Raw genomic sequence first — 18,946 nt, forward strand, 5'->3', positions numbered from 1 at the left:
GGCGAGGGCCTCCCAACCCTGTGTTCAGCCTCCTAGGTGGCAAGCCATGGCACGCTCCCGGGCAGCTGGCAGCCGCGCCCGGCGCCCCCTCTTTGGCGGTGCCGGGGGCAGGCTACCCCCCCTGCCCCCCTCGATCCAGCCCTGCTTCACAGCAAGGAGAAGAAAGCTCAGACACACGTCTGAGGGTATGCATAGAGTTCCAGGACACACACACACTGAACACTTGGCAGGGCAACCCAGTTATAAGGCAAAACATGTCCTGCGGCAAAACTGACATGTCTGCCTCAGAGACAATAGCTTAATGGCTTTCTTCGGAGGTGAGACAATAAATTGGGAGAGGCTTGATTGAGTATACCTGGGCAAAAAGGTATAGGTAAAAAAGGTGATAGATAACCCATGATCAGCAGAAGGGAAAAGTTATCAGATCCCTGAATAACTCTGATTAGGAAAGTGGATGAGGGAAGATCAGAAGGGTGTGGGTGAGATTAACTCAGGAAATATTGGAAGACCTCTTTTGTCTTAAGTCTTTGCAAAACTCCAGGGTGTGGGGCAGCTAACCAGTCTTGCCTCATGACTCACATTCCAGTTCTTTTCCAACTCTAGTCGGGTTGGGATACGTTCTGCCTAGCTAGGCATAAGATATGCCCTGAGCATAACTTGATCTGGTGGTTACAACTAGTCCAAAATGCGGTGGCGTGTGTCATCACTGGAGTGCCTTCTAATGCATACATAACACTGGTACTGCGCCAACTGCATTGGCTACTGGTGGAGTACCGGATCAGATTCAAGGTCTTGGTATTAACCTATAAAGCCCTATGTGGACTGGGACCGGCATATCTGCGGGACCGCCTCTCCCTATATGAGCCCTGGAGGACTCTTCGATCCAGCAATAAACAGCAATGGTCCCTGGCCCCAGGGAGACCCGTCTAACATCGACCAGAGCCAGGGCCTTCTCGGTCCTGGCTCCAACCTGGTGGAACGCTCTGTCTAAAGAGACCAGGGCCCGGTCGGATTTGTTAACCTTCCAGCGGGCCTGCAAGACGGAGCTGTTCTGCCAGGCATATGGTTGACGCTGGTTGGGCCTCTCCGCCGGCTGACTAGAGAAAAACGTGCCCCCCTACTAGAAGAATCTACCACCCAGCCTTGTTAAATACTTTTGGAGATGGTTGGGTGGTGGCTTTTGGAGAAGTCTGCTGCTGTATGTTCTTAAATATTTATGTGGTTTTAATGGTATAAAAGCTATATGTATTTTAAATTACTATACCGATTGTAATCCGCTCTGAGCCTGCTAATGTGGGGAGGGCGGAATATAAATTGAATTAAGTAAATAAATAAAAGACATAAATGAGGAGAGGGGGTTTATGATATTGCCATATTCATCAACTGCCCTTCTAGTGTGGGGGAGAGTTTGACTGCTAACAAATTTACCTCACAGGGTTGCTGTGGGTGGGAAAAATTGGAATAACGTCTTCTATTTATGTTCTCCTTGGGGGGACCATAAAGTAAGGATAAAAAATAATGATTCTTGAAAGGATTACTAAATATTCCTGTTCAACAGAAAGACAAGGGAAAAGGCTGGAGTGACAGTGGCGGAAGACTTGGGAAGAATCTATTAAGACAGGCAAAAGTGCATTTTAAAGCTGGGGTGGCTATGGCGACAAAGAAACAATATTTTGCTGCCTCCATAGCATCTGCATCGTGTAGGCCTGGGGAGCTTTTCATCTGGCCTGAGGCATTTTGAAATCTGGCCTACAGGAGGAGATTGACTGCTTGGTGACCCTGTGACCATTTTCCTCAGCACTTTGCAGATGAAATCTCTCGCACCCATTCCAACTTGAGCTCTCCATTAGCAGTGACATGGTCAGATGGTGCCAGGGTGCTGACTTGTCCCATTGTTTGGGATAGTTTCCAGTTTATTCAGTTTGATGATGTAGACAGGCTCCTTGGAGGCTTGAGGCCTACCACCTGCTTGTATGACTGTCAGGGCTGGATCTACAGTTGCTCGTGCCCAGGGCAACCAAAGTCTGGCCATTCGCGGGTGCACACAGTGTGCACATGCTCCTGGCGCTGCGTGATGATGGCCCTCTGTGATGTCATCACGCAGGCAGCGCGTGCCGCCCTGCGGCAAGCTGGCTGTCCCAGTGTGCCGTGGAGCTGGCAGTGGCAGCAAGAGTGGCTCGGAGGCCGCCCGTGCCATTCGCCTGCCCTACAGGACAAGGGGTGGCCAGCTTGCCACACACCCCTTGTCCTGCAGGGCAGGCGAATGGCGTGGGTGGCCTCCCAGCCACCCGCGCTGCTGCCACCAGCTCCGCAGGACAGGGGGCACACGGCAAGCGCACCCTGTCTTGCCGCCCACACACTCCCGGGGCTGGCAGCTGTGCCCGGCGTCCCCTCTTTGGCGGTGCTGGGGGCAGACTGCCCCCCTGCCCCCCCGACAATCCGGCCCTGATGACTCAACCTTCCTGTTTGCTTACATTTTCTAGGGGGGGAACTGGTTGACTGGGTCCAAGAGGTGATTAATGCCTCCTTGATAGAGGGAGTGGTCACCCAGCCACCCGCATCCACTTCTAAAGAAGCCTATTTGAATCCAGAAGAGCTGAAGAACTATTTTTTTGTTTCTTGGCATTCCCTCAGTGGTCCCAATGTCTTTAATTGTTGAAAATGTTCTAATTGTTGTCCTTATGTCTTTGTGTGTTTTTAGCTCTGGTTTAACAGTTTTAAGCTCTGGTTTAACAGTTTTAATGACATGTGGTTGTTATTGTTTTGGTTGGTTTTAATTGTTTTAAGATGTGATTTTATTATGTATATTTTAACTTGTTAGCTGCCTTAGTCCTTATGAGGGCATATAGGTAGGATATAAATTTTGTTAAATAAAATGAATTATATTTAAAAAAATCTTTCTTGATTACCAAGTCTCAAAATTAATAGGACATCAAGAGCTCATTTGGAATTTTTTGACTACTGCTAGACTCTCTTTTGGCAAGGGAGTGCAAATGAACACAGCTGTTTGGAATCAGGGATAATAATTTCAGCATCACTATCCCAACTGTAAACTGGTTAGTTCTCATGTGAATAACAAAAGCCAACCAATATGGTGGCCAACAGACACAGTATGCCTCTCTACCTACTCTGGAGACTAGATGCAGTAAACGACGACTGGGTAAAGGAAAACTCTCAAATGGGTTTATGAGGACTGAATATGCTTCAGGAAAAATGGATGTTGAGAAGAACTGAGTATTAGTTAAAAGAAGGGCGGAGAAGGGATATTGGCCAGCTCAAGCAAACTGAAATTATGGAAACTTGGATGGGCTGATTTGGGGATATTGGGTGTGATTTCCAAATGATTTCTCCTCCCACCCCTAACAATTCCTCACAGGCCTGCAGTTGGTGATTTATATTATTAAATATATATCAATAATATAATAATAATTTTATTTTTAATATATATTTAATATACATATAATTTTATATAAAGTTCATCACGAACCAGGCCGGTTTGTTGTTCGCGAACTGGCTATTCATCAGAGCCCATTTCTGGTAAACTGCCATGAACTTTAGGCCGCCATGAACTTTAGGCCGGTTTGTTTTCGGTTCATCACTGCAGACTGCCACATGCAGATCGATTAGTTTCCTAGGCAACGTTTGTGAAAGTTCTTGGTTCATGAAACACAATGAACCACGAACTGTATAGTTCGGTATTTTCCCAGTTCATGCCCATCTCTAGTCTTGAATTTAAGTGAGAAAGACAGGCTGTAAGTAAATAAACACTCTACTTTGATTTGTCGGAGAAGTGATTTGCAGCAGCAGCAGCAGCAGACAGGAATATACAAAACATGACAATTATAGGTGCTTCCTTCACTTGATCCAGATTCTGACTGGGGGACGAGGTGATTTCTAGCAGCAGAAAGCTATTTATTTATTCATGCATGCAGAAAATAATCTTTTAATTTACAAGTATTGTTTGTAGGTATGCATTTCAAATCACAGAGTGTTAGACATACACACATATGATGCAGCTTATCGGGCAGCTTGGATGACTATTACCAGAAAAATGTGAAGATCGAGATTCGGGTCCAGTAGCCCATTATGAGCTTTTGAGAATCAAGACTCCTGAGCAAGTGGACTAAAAGCCCAACTAAACCACACAACTCCTCCATACTTGCCTGTTTCCCACTAACATGAGATGCATCTCCACCCGCAATTCTTTGGAGCGAGATCAAAATGGCCAAACGCAAACAAGAAAACCAAATCTACTCTAAATTAAACACCTACCCACACATACAACCATTTAGGACTCTCAGGAAATTTTATTGACACACACAATCCCCTCCGTTCTGGAATGACCAGGCTGTCAATACTCATTTGATTGCATCAATGGCTTTTTTTATTTCGTATTGGCGAACATTGGGAATCATAGAAAAATGAATTGTGTAGAATTTTACAAATGAAAAATTGCAAACTCCCCTCCGCCCTCCCGTTAATTCTTCTTACAGTAAATGGATAATTCAAGGAGAGGGAAAAAAAATACCAAAACTGTTCCTTTTCAGTGGCTAAGCAGTTTTATAACTCTATGAACATTCATCACAGTAAGTGTGCTAAATAATAGGGGGTGAGGAAACACAGGCAAAAATAAGCATGGAAATATTACAACAGCATTATTACTACATACATTGTTTTAAAAAAACCTAGCCCCTCCCTCACCAATGCATAATCTTTTATCACTTCAAAAAGCTATACATCATTTTATTCTATATGCAAACTTAACCTTATATATCATAAAGTCCTGGAGGAGAAAACAAAAAACTTGTAAGCTGTCTATGAGAAGTTAACAAAATTGATAAAATCTACATAATGGAATACTATACACTCCAGTATAAATTTAATTTGAGGAGAATATGAATGTAAACACTCATTAATATACAACATGCATAGACATATACTGACCTTCTGTTTCCAGAACTAGAGCTTTCACTGTTATTGTGCTTTTATTATCCACAGCGAGAGCAATCCAACCAGGCCATGCAGCTTCCTCTCATTCCAGTGCCACTTACACTCGAGGAATCCCCAAGTAAGCTTGCTGAAATGAATGGTGGCTACACAGCACAACAACATGATGGATTGGGCCCAAGTAAAAGAAAGCTGCATTGATTCCAGCAGGGCTTTTTTTCTGGGAAAAGAGGTGGTGGAACTCAGTGGGTCGCCCTCGGAGAAAATGTCACATGGCTAGTGGCCCTGCCCCCCCGATCTCCAGACAGAGGGGAGTTTAGATTGCCCTCTGCGCAGCTGGAGCAGCAGGGAGGCAATCTAAATTCCCCTGTGTCTGGAGATCAGGGGGCGGGGCCACCAGCCATGTGACCATTTTCAAGAGGTTCCAGAACTCCGTTCCACCGCGTTCCAGCTGAAAAAAAGCCCTGGATTCCAGGGAATGGCAGAATTGGATTTGGGGGCATTGCACAAAGATGACTGGGGTTTTGACTAGCTAACAGAATAGCAATTTAATTTTTCATTAAAATAGCGCCACACATTTTTGAGTCTAGTCGTCTCTATAGCTATTTAAAAATACAGTCTCTGAAAACATCTCATGGATTTTGTCAGTGTGAATTCTGCTAATTTTTGAGGTTTGATTGGCAGCGGAAGTCCTCATGCTGCATAGAAAACACCTCACACATGGATTGGGTCATACTTGGTGCTGCTAAGAGTAAGTGGGGTGGGGGGAGAGGTGTGGGGAGAGAAATGGTCCAAGGACACAGAGATAAAATGGCAATAAGCTTATTCTAGCAAATCGAAAACCAGAAGAAACTTATTTGCCAGGATGGTGCTTTTAAAAAAGTTCTTTCACCAAAAATAATGGAGGTGTGGTGGAGGAGGGAGGATTTCATTTTGTAATTAGGTTGTAACCAAACAATGCATTATTTAAAAATCAGGATAAAAAAACCAACCCTATGAAACTCGCTTCTTGAGCACAAGGGGGCTTTGGGTTTCATTGTCTCATAACAAGAGCCCTTTCCCTCTCCTCCATCAATGCCACATGACAAACCTTTTGAAACAAAAGGCAGTTTTCAAAGGTAGTTCAAGATAGGACTTGGGACTAGCAGTTCAAAAAGAGCAACAAAAATCCACTGTGCTCCGGCAAGCTTCTAGCATGACACTGAGTAACTTTGTTGGATATTCATCACAGTGTTCCAACTCAGGGTCAGCTGAGACTTTAGCCAAGAGCCACCGGGTAACGTTCTAGTACCTCTTTGGTGAGCCATTTAATAATAATAATAATATTCGATTTATATACCACCCTTCAGGACAACTTAATGCCCACTCAGAGCGGTTTACAAAGTGTGTTATTATTCTAACGACAATCACCCTGTGAGGTGGGTGGGGTTGAGAGAGCTCTGAGAGAGCTGTGACTGACCCAAGGTCACCCAGCTGGCTTTAAGCGGAGGAGCTTTTAACTGCTACACCAAACTGCAGAATGCTGAGAAGAGGGGTGGAATTAGCCAGCAATCAGACAACTTGATTACTCCTAGTTTGTAAACCATGGTTTAGTCAAACCCGTTTGCTGCACTTCCTGAATATTCTGAATCAGATCATTGGTCTATCGAGGTCAGTGTTTGATAGGCAGCAGCTCTCCAGAGTCTTCATTAAAAGTTTACTGCCTGTTATCTGTTTTAACTAGAGATGTCAGCTTTGGAACTGGGACCTTCTGCATGCAAACCAGATGCTCTACCAGTGAGCCACAGTCCCTTCCCCCTCCTGTGAATGCAAACAGCCAACCAACTTGAGTTTGTTGCTGAGTACCATACTAGGACTTAAAACTCAGGTTTGTAGCTATGGTGTCAGAACTCCTAAACCATAGTTTGTTGAATAGCACCATCCTTCACAGTTGCTTGGCCAACAGAGAGAGAGAGCAGTACAGGGAAGGGATGCTCCTCAGCAAGGAGGCAAGAAATACCAAAGTTGGCTTTATGAACAAAACAGGATCTATTATTTATGTCTGGCAGACTAACCCAGAACTTGTTGCACAAGCTGGGTTTGTCTGAATGCATCCTTATGCCCTCCAGCTTAAATGATGCACTGGTTCTCTCAGCCTGGCAATCGGAGGATGCTATTTAACGTCTACAGAAGTATCTTGACAGAGAAGAAGCAAGTAGCAGACCTACTGGGTTTTTGCACAGGGTAACTTTTGCCTTGGCTCCACCAGAGCATTTCTGCAGATGGAATGATTTCTGCCCGTGAAGTGTCACTTTCTTCCCCCAACCCTCACCCCTGCAGCTTGGGAAGCATTTTAGGCTGCAATGGGAGGGTGGAAGTGAGAAAATCACATTTTGGGGTGGAAATCCTTCCGTATTCAGAAACCCTCAGGCGGATCCAAGCCATCGTAGTTTAAAATAAGCCAGGTTAATCGTAACATCTGAATGTAGTCTTAGCATTCAATTAGATAATGTTTCCAGAATCTGTTCAAATCTATGTATGTTTGTTTCCTCCCTAGGTTCTAGATGACAGAAGTTTTGATCGCTGTGTTTCAGACCACTTAGGATACAATATTCAAGTAACAAGGTATTTCAATGTATAAGCAGGAAGAAGAAAAGTGAAAAACAAACATTTCTTAGCATGTTATACACCTATAGTTAAAAATTAAATAGAACAAATGTAAAATTCAAATGCATATACATTTGTTAAGATTTCTAAAACTATTTTTTTTAAAAAGTACCACTTTTGCCTAGTGATACCATTGTTACGCACAATAACTTAGGAGGAAATAAAAATTTCCTATTTGCCACAAAATATATAATTAGGACATTCACATTGCTAGTTTGAAACAAAATTTAATCAAATATTACATATCATGTGGTAATCTTTGTGGACCCTTCTCATCAGAATGCAGAGCCTCGATCAAAGTAATGCTAGAACAATAAAACTGAGGTGTTTCCACACCGAAGACCTGATTATTTAAAAACACTCAAAGCAAAAACATCTTCCATTTCATTATGTAACAGTTTCAGGCATAGCTGAACTCACTGAAAAAGAGTCACTGCTGTTCTGTTGCATATATGGCTACAATAAAAAGGTACCAGTGGGAAAGTGAGGGAATATACAAGGTTTTCCTTCCTCTTGGAAGGACTCCCATGTTGACTTCCACAGGAGATTGAGCCAAAATCCAGTCTTCTCCTGAACACACGTTTGGTTGGTTTGCAGATGGAGTGCCACCTAATTGTACCTGGACTAAGCACCAAGCTACACGATAAGAAGCTACATAACCAGACTGTACCACTCGAGATAGCAGCTGAGGGACAAATGTTAGCTCTATCCCCAGACGTATTAATCCGTCCACCTTCACATCTAGCATGTTTTCCTGTGATATTGAGCAAAGTTTCCTGCGTTAAGAAACATTGTTATGTACAAAACATAACAAAAATATAGAAACAAAAATATGTACACGAAATATCTTTCAAATAATTATCCTCACAGCCGCAGTCTGAAGTGGTGCAGTTCAGCTGTGGTGCATAATCCAAGGCAAGGGAATCCATTCTAAGACAGTACTTTGAGGCAGACTATTTATAGCCAATCCGTTATTCCTTGCTAATTCAGAATTTTAAAAATGACATATAATATTTCATAAAATTGCACACTGTAAATTGCACACAGTTGACTGTAAAGTACTTCAATGGGGCCAAAAACCAAAAAGGAGCCAGCTATTTAAAAAAAAAAAAACAACGAATCAGGTATCAACCCAAAATAGATCCTTTTAACAAAGTATATGGTTAGAATATGACTAATTTTGATCACAGCACTTGACAGCAGCAATTGTGTAAGGTTTGCTGACAGGGTACGGCCATGCTTCAAGCATGCCTAAGCTAGGAATTTTAAAAGCACAGCTCCTAGAGCTGGTAAGCTGTACTAGGTATCACAGGCCCAAGGAAACATCACAGAAAGAGCTGTGTAACGCAACTGAGGATTTCATCATCTGCACACTAGCTGTTTCCCAATTCTCTGTTCCATATTAGACTAGCTGGTACTATTTTTCAAAAGGCTGCTGGTTCTCTGCAACTCTTGAAGGTATCCATTCCTGCCCAAGATGGACATTTAAACTTTCTGTACGTCAGGCAACAGCCAGAATCAGATGTTGCTCAAAAGCTACTTCCACATGGCTACAACCAAAGCATAGAGTTGGGGTGAATGCTAGAGTGTTGCCGGTGATACAATGGTGTCACTTCTGGGTTGCACTAGAAATCATGACACCATGTCACAGGTGACATCACCTGTGAGCCCATACCACAAGCGAGTCTCCCACCAGTTGCCTACATGATGACAGACGAGTATGGGCTTATATGAGCCTATTATAAATACCAATTGCCACGTTTCTGTAGTTAAAAGCCACCAAAAAGGATGGCATAGCCAAGTCCTGCCTTCTCATGCATAACAGAAGTTCCAAAAAAGAAGACAGTTTCAGAGGTATTGTACAGTGCAAATCTAAGAAGAGTTATACCTTTCAATATCCGCTGAAATCAATGAGCTTAGAAAGGCGTAACTCTGCTTAGGATGGTACTGTAAACCCCTTAACCACTGTCATTAACTTATGTAAATAAATATATTCCCACTCCACTGACAGCTCCTATGTAATGACATCAACGCGAGGAAAGGGGAATAAAGCCATTTGTGCTTCAACTGCTAAGGCAACAGTAGCAGGGACGGGCCCACTCCCACCACCACACAGTTTACCTCAGGAAACCAAGTTATGTCTCTGTCTCCCTGCCTCAACATATTTGTTGTTTGGTGTACCAAACAAAATGAAATGAGTGTAAGCTTTGATCAATTTAACTGGTAGTTTAATCAGCAAAAGCTTTTAATTAATAGGCATGTGTGTGTGTGTGTGGAGGAGGTCAATTTTAGTTGCTAAAGGCAAATTTTAATTAGAGAAACTGCAAGCTGAGATTGCATGCTCTCATATTTGCAAGAGTTATTGCCACAGGACATGATAAAGAGAACACTGAAGATGGTCTCCTTCTAATGGCTAGAGGAAGGTTTTGTTTATTAAGTTGTCAGTTAACCTTATACTTTCCTTCAGGATCTAAAAAAGGCCCCTGCATTGAGGTTTTGGGTGATATTGATTTATATCACTTTGATTGCCATGTTAAAAACAACCAGATCAGTCAATTAAAAAATATATTTAAAATCTTCACTTAATTTACATTGTAACCACAAGGTGACTGATTAAAATATTTCAAAACACCCCCTCAGATGAAGGGACCCTTTGGACATTATGCAAGTGTCTCCCATGTTGCTGAGGTGTTCCGTCTGATGTAATGTGGGAAGATTCATCGACTTTTTCCACAGCATTACTCAGTTTCTAGAAATAGCAACAGCCATGGCAGCCCTTCCCAAGGAACCAGGCCACTGACGTTCCCTCGGTGTCACGGCATTCCCTGACGCTAACACATGTTGCTGGAAGAACATCAGGAAAGGTTCTTGGTAATGGTGGATAAAAAACCAGGCTAGACACTTGGGGGCCTCCTCTGGACAGACCCATATTAAGCATTAAATTTCCCCTTCAAAATGTGTGCTGTGATGTCAGGGCTGAACTCCCATCCAGGTGAGCAATCTACCGAACGCAGAACCTGTGCAGTCATCATTCACTTCATTGGGGCATGAGCCCTATACATTAAAAAAAAACCCCGAGTGGCATACATAGTGTTCTTTTTAAAAAACCCAAAAAACAGAGAAAGCTGAATTTTTGTCTTAATCGTCTTGATGGTCTGGTTGAAGATTCATCTGTGTTGGCATTCAGAGCTTACAATGCAAGTATGTTGAATTCCATAGGGTAGGTGTTTTGTTTTTCTCGGATGTGTGTGTGCAGAATATTTCAAAGCAGATTACAGGCCACACTTTCCCTTTTGCACTAAATAAAAAGCCATTACGATAATCATAACATCCATTAAAAAAAAATCACAACCCATTGATGAATTTTCTAAAAGTAGGAGAAAACAGCCATGAGAGAAGAACTGGACATGTCAGAAATCAAGCAAGTGACAGTTCTGAAATCTCATTCCCCAACCATATCCTCCCCTGCTCCCAACTTCAGGCTCTGCCATATCACCTGGCACCCACACAATGCTTTTCGGATCAGACAGCTCACTTATTTAAAAAGGGCCACCTTAGGAGTAATGGTTACATTAGAAAATTAGCAAAAACCACACGAGTCCATGAATACACTGACACCCTGCTTGGTGGTAGCTCTTGGAAACACCTGCTTTAAGCAAGTAACCACATGGGGAGGCGGCGAAGAAAGAGGAGGGTTGTTGGAACAAGGTCTGTACAACCGGCACAGATGGTCCAAGGAGCAACCAATGCTTGATGCAGGATGTCGACGAAAATGGAGAACCCATCCCAGGAAAGGTAGAAGCATAAAACGGAGGCAGTGCGGAGGAGCGAGGAGAAAATTAAGGCAAATGCAGCGCAGGTCCGGGGGTGGGGAGGTGTTTGCCTTTAGTTCACAATTTGTTCTCTTTCTCTTTCTTTTTTGGTAATAGCTGCTTGTCCACAGAGATATAATGCGGATGGCCATCTGAGGTTTTGCTAATACCTGATATCGTGGATAACACAGTAGTCAAAACAGCAACAACAAAAAAATTGTTCTCGGCTACCTGAGTTTTCATGATGCGGATGCATATCTGACATCCAAGACAGGAGTAGCCTGGAAGAGAAAAGAACAGTGTATGTGTGCGTCTGTAGGGACACCTGTTTCATAGTGACATGCTTCCCATTCCCCAAACCTCTTTGGCCATCCCCAAGGAAACAAACACTCAAAAAAGACAAAATCATGGGAGAGCTGATGGGGGATGTGGTCAACACTTCCCTCTGCTCAGGCACATAACAACAACAACAGCACTTCTATATTGTTCTTCTAGACAGATTAGTACCTCGCTCAGAGTTTCTCTACACGAGACGCCTCGGTGTATGTTCGTCAAGTGTTAGGGAGAAAAAATGTTAGCTGGGAAGGGTAGTTTAAAAAGACAGAGCTGGAGGAGATTGCTCCTCAGAGGGTTTGTTAATTTCATCTTCACATCTCCAAAGGCGTTGTCAATTTCATCTTTCCAGTCTAAAACTGTATGGAATGGCAACCAGAGGGCAGCGAGGAATGGAAATGGGCTGGAGCTGTCTTCAGAGCCAGGCTTGGACCTGGAGAGGTTATAATGGGCTGAAATTTCCCTTCTGGCATTTCACAGGCCCTTCACACAGCTCCAGTGTATAGCAAAGCCCTTGTTCTGCCGCTGGCTCTGTCTTTTTAAACTACCCTTCCTGGCTACTATTGCATCTCCCAACACATGCTCTTCACATGTCAGATGTCTCATGCAGAAAGACTCTCAGAGCAGTGAACAAAATTAGAGTTGTTATTATCCCCACAATACAGCTGGGGAGCTGGGCTAACAGGAGTGGCTTACCCAAGGCCACCTGCCGAGCTCAAGGCAGTGGTGGGATTTGAACCAGCAGAGTGCCAATTAGCAACCCAACCACAACTGCTATGCGATAGCAGTTTTCCATGGCTGATAGATTACTTTATCAGTGGTGTAACATTTGGTAAAGTTGGGTGCAGGTGTGAGAGTGTCTCCTTTAACCCTAGCTTTCTGCCTCTCCCCATTTCATTGGAGTGCTTTTTCTTCAGCCCTACCTCATTTCCCTGCCTCCTTCAGTTCTTATTCAGCTACTGCCCTTTATATTTGCCAATTCATTAAGCAGCCTCTCCAGTCTTTGAAATGTGTATTGAAAAGTGGATGACAAAAAAAGAGGGGAGGAAAAAAAGAAAAAGTGGGTAACTATGTTGGTCCACAGCAGTATCTAAAAACCAAAAGTCACCAATACCTTTTATTAAAACCAACACAGCAAAATACAGTGTGCAAGCTTTTGAGTTCTCCAGAACTGAATGTTCAAGTGGAGACACACACAAACACATCTTCCAGGCTGCAACATAAAGACCTCTTTATCTTTCTCACGTTCATCTCCTCGCAGCAGCTCTGATGATGGAAAACAGAGGAGAGGGTGATTTTACAAACTCCTTATTCCCCATTTCAGCCTGCCAACCTGCTTTGAGTCCTCCCAGCTCTCTTCCATCATTAGAACTTCTGCAGGGAGGTGAATGTGAAAAAGATCCGTGACTGTTAACCCTTCCCACTGGATCCCACCTGAAGTTACCAAAGGGAGAAGCCTACCTCATCTTCCTCTTCAGACACTTTACTATTATTATCCGGTGATTTTACAGGTTTCTGGTTGTTTGTCCCATTTGTCTCCTCTTTCCCATGCTCAGCTTCCCACTCCTGCAGGACTTCATCTATGTTAAAGCGTCGGCGATAGTTTACAAAAAAGTTTTTCACTTGCACCACAGACTTGTTCCCAATCACATCGGAGATTGCCTGGAAGTCACGGCCATATTTCCGGATTGCTAGAAGCGGGGAAAGATGGTGATGTGTGTCACTGAAGCTACAGGCGCTTCAAAGATAAAACAGCCACTCGAATTCACTTTGCTGGGACTATCTTACCAGAAGGAAAGGAGATAGGGTGCAGGGATCCACGTGAAATCAAGTACAGGATAGTTTATTTATTTACTTCATTCATTCATTCCCTGCCTTTCTCCCCAGTGGGCACCCAAGGTGGTTTACAGCGTTCTCACCTCCTCCATTTTATTCTCACAACAACCCTGTGAGGTGGTTTTAGTGTGTGACTGGCCCAAGATCACCCAGCAAGCTTCCATAGCAGAATGATGACTTAAACCTGGTTCTTCCAGATCCTAGTCCAATACTCTAACCATTACTCTAGTTTGCCCCAGTGGTGCAAATGGAATATGTCAACTGTTATCATGATTGGCAAACCATGGTACACAATTTTTTTTATAACTAGGTTTATAACTTCCTTGACATGGTCAATCTGGCCACCTGGATCCATGACATGGTTAACACTGAGACTTGACTACCGCAATGAACTCTACAAAGGTCTCCCCTCAAAGTCAATTTGGAGACTCCAGTTGGTGCAGAATACTACAATTCAATTATTATCAGGAGCTAGGTGGAGAACACACCACCTAGCTCTTGATAAAATCCCCAGTGGGATTTTCATGGCAAGAGACTATCAGAGATGGTTTGCCATTGCCTGCCTCTGCAACTCTAGTCTTCATTAGAAGTCTCCCATCCAAGTACTAGCCAAGGCCAACTCTGCTTAGCTTCTGAGATCTGACAAGATCAAGCTCACCTGGGCTGTTACTGTCCTTTATTATGTTGTCAAATCGCTTATGTTTTGTTTCAGAGCTGTATCAGACATCTGCTTGTTTTGGGATTTCTGCCATCTATGCCCTATTGTATTGTTTGACTGCCCTGGCTGCTGACTGTATTGCATTACACTGTGTAATCCATCTTGAGTTTCAGTAAGAAAGATGGACTACAAATAATGTTAATAAATAAAAATAAAGGCTTTATTGTTTTAGCTGTTTTATGGTCTGCAGTCTGTTTTAAGGGTGTTTTTTTTTTAGGATACTTGCTCAATGGTTGTATTGTTGTTATGCCCTCAATTGTTTTTAATGGCTTGCTATGTTTTTATATTGAAATTATGGTATTTTTCTAGTATTGGTTTTACTTCTGAGTTACTTGAACAGGAATCTGGGAAAGGTGGCATATAGATCCCCTACATAAATAATAAAAGAAAATTTGTTGGGCGATTTTAAAATAAAATAAAAATATCCTGCACCAAAAAAGCTGGATGTTGGATAAATTACATACATTCAGCGACTTTATATGCTTTGCATAATGCATTTTGGTTATGCTGGGAAGAGATAAGGACGAACTCTCTGGGACACTGAAACTCTACTGGTCTTCTCATTAATTCACTCCTTTATCCCACTGCTTTTCTAAGGAGCTCAGGGGGGAAAAAGGTGTCTATTCTTCCTACTTTTTATTCTCATAACCCCTTTGGCCAGGTGGGTTAGGATGAGAGGGTGTGATCAGCCCCAGGTCACTTCTTGTGTCAGAGTGAGAAATTGAACTTGGGTCTCCCTAGTACACTCTGTGTACACCACACTGGCTCAGTGAGGCTGCGATCCTAAATTCCTGGGAGTGAGCCCCATTGAATAATATGGGACTTATTTCCGAATAGACCTACTTAGGACTGCCAGCAACTGAGATTTCACCAGGTTACTGCCCACACTCACAATACCGGGGGTCCCCAACCCCCTTTCAGCATGTGGGTACCTTTGGAATCCTGACACAAGGTGGTGGGCACAACCACATAAAGGCTGCCACAGGACGCAGGGCCAGCTACAAAATGGCTGCTATAGGAGACGGGGCCAACTCCAAAATGTCAGGGAGTGAAGTTATGCATAACTCTCATAGTAAATCTTCAACGCTTCAGGCATAAAGGATGCCTTTTTAAATGAACGTATTGCTATAAAATATTTTCTTTCAGACACACAACTTACTTTCAGCCGTGCAGTGAAGATCTTTGCACTGTTGGCTGTGCTGCCAAAGCAACTTTTTATTTAAAAAAAAAATCTGCACAGTGGCCAATTAGAAGCCCTGCGGGGAAAATGCCTCAACCGACACTACCACTTTCTAAAAACATGCAGAGGGTGCCAGGAAAGGTGGTGGGGTGCCATAGCACCTATAGGTGCCACGCTGGGGACCCCTGCTCAAGACCATCTGTACAGACTTGTTTTTTCTAACTGAAAACTGACATTTTTTGGAATGTTGAACACACGTTGCATTCCCACAGCCATCCTCCCGATGCCTTGCGAATGGACACAGCCCTGATGATAGCTCTGGCTGCTTGCAAACCTGCCTGCTATTTATGGCACAGTGATGGGTGGCACAATTGCACTGTGAAACATCTGTATTTTCTTGCCAGAAACCTTCGACTACAGGATCATGGAAGATGTGGTCTATGAGTGGGTCTAGCACTTCAAACAAAGCACCTTCCATCGAACAAGTACAAGATGTCTGATGGGAGGAGTTTTTACTAACTTACTTACTTACTTACTGGATTTATATCCCGCCCTCCCATGAGCGGGCTCAGGGCGGGTCAGGACATCATAAAACCACAATCTCAAAAGATAAATATACAATAAATTATAGTTTAAAATGAATTGTAGCTTAAAATCATAAGATAATAACATAGTTGTTGCTGGGCCACCATAGGGAAGCCCCCATTCCAGTAATGCAGCATATGGAGGAGTCCAGATAACTTTCGCATTAGGCAAGAAAAAAAGAAATCTCTGTCGCGAAGTAACTTGCCCCCCTCAAGTGGGAATCGATTTCGAACTCCATACCTTGTACAGCAAGAAGCTGCTCGTCTGTGGTCCAGCGTGCGTTAAACTTCTGAGTAACCTAAGTGTCACCAAAAATAAAAAGGAATCATCTACTTAGGCAACAGGCCTGCTTTCAGATCCCAGCCTGGCAACTGCACACAACTGAACAAATTGCTTAAGCCGTAAGAGGGAGAAGAGTCATTTGTTAAACAAATCCTGCGTTAATCGTTCTCAGCAAAAAGAACCTGTTCAGTTAAATGGCAGAATCAATTAATTATATAGTCAACTGTTGAAGGAAAGGCCAGAGAGGAGGAAGGCCGGAGAGGAGGCCAGGTATGTGACCCCCCCACCCCACCCCACCCCACCCCACCGGTCTATCCACCAAGCCCAACCAACCCCTGATATGCTTATTTTTATTTATTTATTTATTTATTTTATCGTATTTATATTCCGCCCTCCCCGCAAGCAGGCTCAGGGCGGATAACAATGGGTTGCAACCTAGGAATTCCTTCTGCTAAAGATGGCCCTTCCTCCCATGTAAGGCGTTTCATTGGTCAAAAGCTGCCTCCGCACATGCTGAAGAATACACTTTCAATCCACTTTCAATGCACTTTAGCGATCGGTTGCAACTTACTTCCCCATTTCACAGAGTAAAATTCAGCTGCAAAGTGCATGGAAAGGGGATTGAAAGTGCATTCTTCAGCATGTGTGAAAGCAGCTGAAGTCTTGAGCCACGGCAAGGAGGCACCACTGTAAGTGGAGTCCATTTATGTCATAAGAACCACCCCACTGAGATTTGAATTAAACATTTATATTAAACACCCCCAGGTGCTTAAACTGCTTTGCGTACATTCTCTCTGTAATCCCTGAAATTGTAGATGAAGGAAGAGAACTGTTGCAGTTCGACTCCAATTCTGAGATAACACATCAAGTACTTTAAGGGATCAAGCTGACTGCATCACATTAAATAAGACATCATATCCTTCCCTTCCATGCACGGACTCCTATAAGGTTGCAGTACTCACAGTGCAATCCTAAACAGAGTTACTCCAGTTGAAATCAATGGGCTTAGACTGGAGCAACTCTGTTTAGGATTGCACTGTCAGTCTATCATGCTTTGGTTCTAAGCAGCCGATCTCTCTCATTTAAAGAGTTTCACGCACTCTTCAGGCACAGTCATTGACCTTGGTGGAGCCCAGGGCCTCCAGCCAGCAAGTAAGAACTTGCTAAGCTTCATGCAGCTCCCCCTCCCCCCGAACCCTTTAGAAGATAAAAGCACTGCGATCCACTTGTACATCAACCTACCTCTGGCAACCTGTACTCTTCAATCCCCCCTTCAAGTTTCTCTTTCAGTGCGCTGTTGGTTTGCTTGATATTCTGAATCTGAAAAGAAAGGTTTTTCAAATCAACATGGATAAAAGCAATTTTTTTTCAAAAGCGACTTTTCATACAGAAAACCACCTGCAAACTCTGATCACCCATTTTCTGTAGTGCTCTCCGCTTCCCTTGGGAGAAGAAGCAGAAGCAACCCCGGATCCTAGATTTTGTCACTGCAGAGCTGAAACACACCTGGGGAACCACTAACTGAGAAGTCAGTTACGCCTGCTCCAGATCTAAGAGAACAGTTAAAGACTGCGGTGTATAGGAAAGGAGGATCTCAGACACAGTTCAAAGGGCATACAGTTCTGGAGGGAGTAACTGGAGAAATGCATTTGAGTCTCCATCCTTTACATCAAAGGTGTAAACAAAACAGTCTCAGTACAGATATCGAAAGCACTGGGTGCTGACTCATCCGTTCCAGACCCTTACAAAGGAATCAGCTCTTGAATGGTTTATGAAAGGTCTCTCTCCTACAGGTCCTCCTAATTTTGAAAATAATTGATATTAAAAATCTCTATTTAAAAAAAATCCGTGCTACAATGCATAACAATAACATTTGAATTATATACTGCCCTTCATTTGACTTACATACTGCCCTACTCATAGCGGTTTATAAAGTGTGTTATTGTTATCCCCACAACAACCACTCTGTGAGGTGGGTGGGGCTGAGAGAGCTCTGAGAGAGCTGTGACTGACCCAAGGTCACCCAGCTGGCTTCCAGTGGAGGAGTGGGGATTGGAATGAAACCCGGTTCTCCGGATTAGAGTCCTGCCGCTCTTAACTACTGCATCAAACTGGCATCTGACGAAGTGAACTCGGACTCATGAAAACTTATTCTGGAATAAACTTGGTTAGTCTTAACGATGCCTCTTGTGTGTGCGTTTTTTTTAAATCATGTTTTAAAATTAAAAATAGATTCAAGGACATGGGAGAAGGGCTGTGGCCCAGTGGAAGAGCCTCTGCTTTGCATGCAGAAGGTCCCGGGTTCAATCCTCAGCATCTCCAGTTAAAAGGATCATGTAGTTGGTTGATGGCACGTAACACACACACAGTTGGTGATGGGTAAGATCTCCGCCCAAGATCCGGAGAGCTGCTGCCAGCCTGAGTAGACAATACTGACCTTGATGGACCAATGGTCTGAATCATGTGAGATGGCCCAATCTTGAAACACAGAGTGACTCCGCACATGTTGGATAATGCACTTCCAATCCTCTTTATAGATCATTTGGAACGGATTTTTTTATGTGCGGAACAAAAAACCCACCTCAAATGATTGATAAAGTGCATTGA

General features: G+C 43.4%; 1 protein-coding gene across 2 annotated transcripts in view; it reads right to left on the reverse strand.

Moving 5' to 3' along the window:
* Nucleotides 1-5,244: 5,244 nt before the first annotated feature.
* The window catches only part of RCOR1 (REST corepressor 1), a 168,606-nt gene continuing 154,904 nt past the window's right edge, over nucleotides 5,245-18,946 (reverse strand). For both annotated transcript variants that reach the window (XM_054971713.1, XM_054971711.1), the window contains exons 9-12: nucleotides 17,582-17,659; nucleotides 16,298-16,355; nucleotides 13,200-13,429; nucleotides 5,245-11,686 (exon numbers count right to left, since the gene is read on the reverse strand). In XM_054971713.1, coding sequence (XP_054827688.1) covers nucleotides 11,645-11,686; nucleotides 13,200-13,429; nucleotides 16,298-16,355; nucleotides 17,582-17,659 — 408 coding nt within the window. In that variant the 3' untranslated portion in view covers nucleotides 5,245-11,644. The remainder of the gene's footprint in view (nucleotides 11,687-13,199; nucleotides 13,430-16,297; nucleotides 16,356-17,581; nucleotides 17,660-18,946) is intronic.

The sequence above is a fragment of the Eublepharis macularius genome, chromosome 2 (genome assembly GCF_028583425.1).
Source record: "Eublepharis macularius isolate TG4126 chromosome 2, MPM_Emac_v1.0, whole genome shotgun sequence".
In the NCBI taxonomy this organism is placed as follows: Eukaryota; Metazoa; Chordata; class Lepidosauria; order Squamata; family Eublepharidae; genus Eublepharis; species Eublepharis macularius.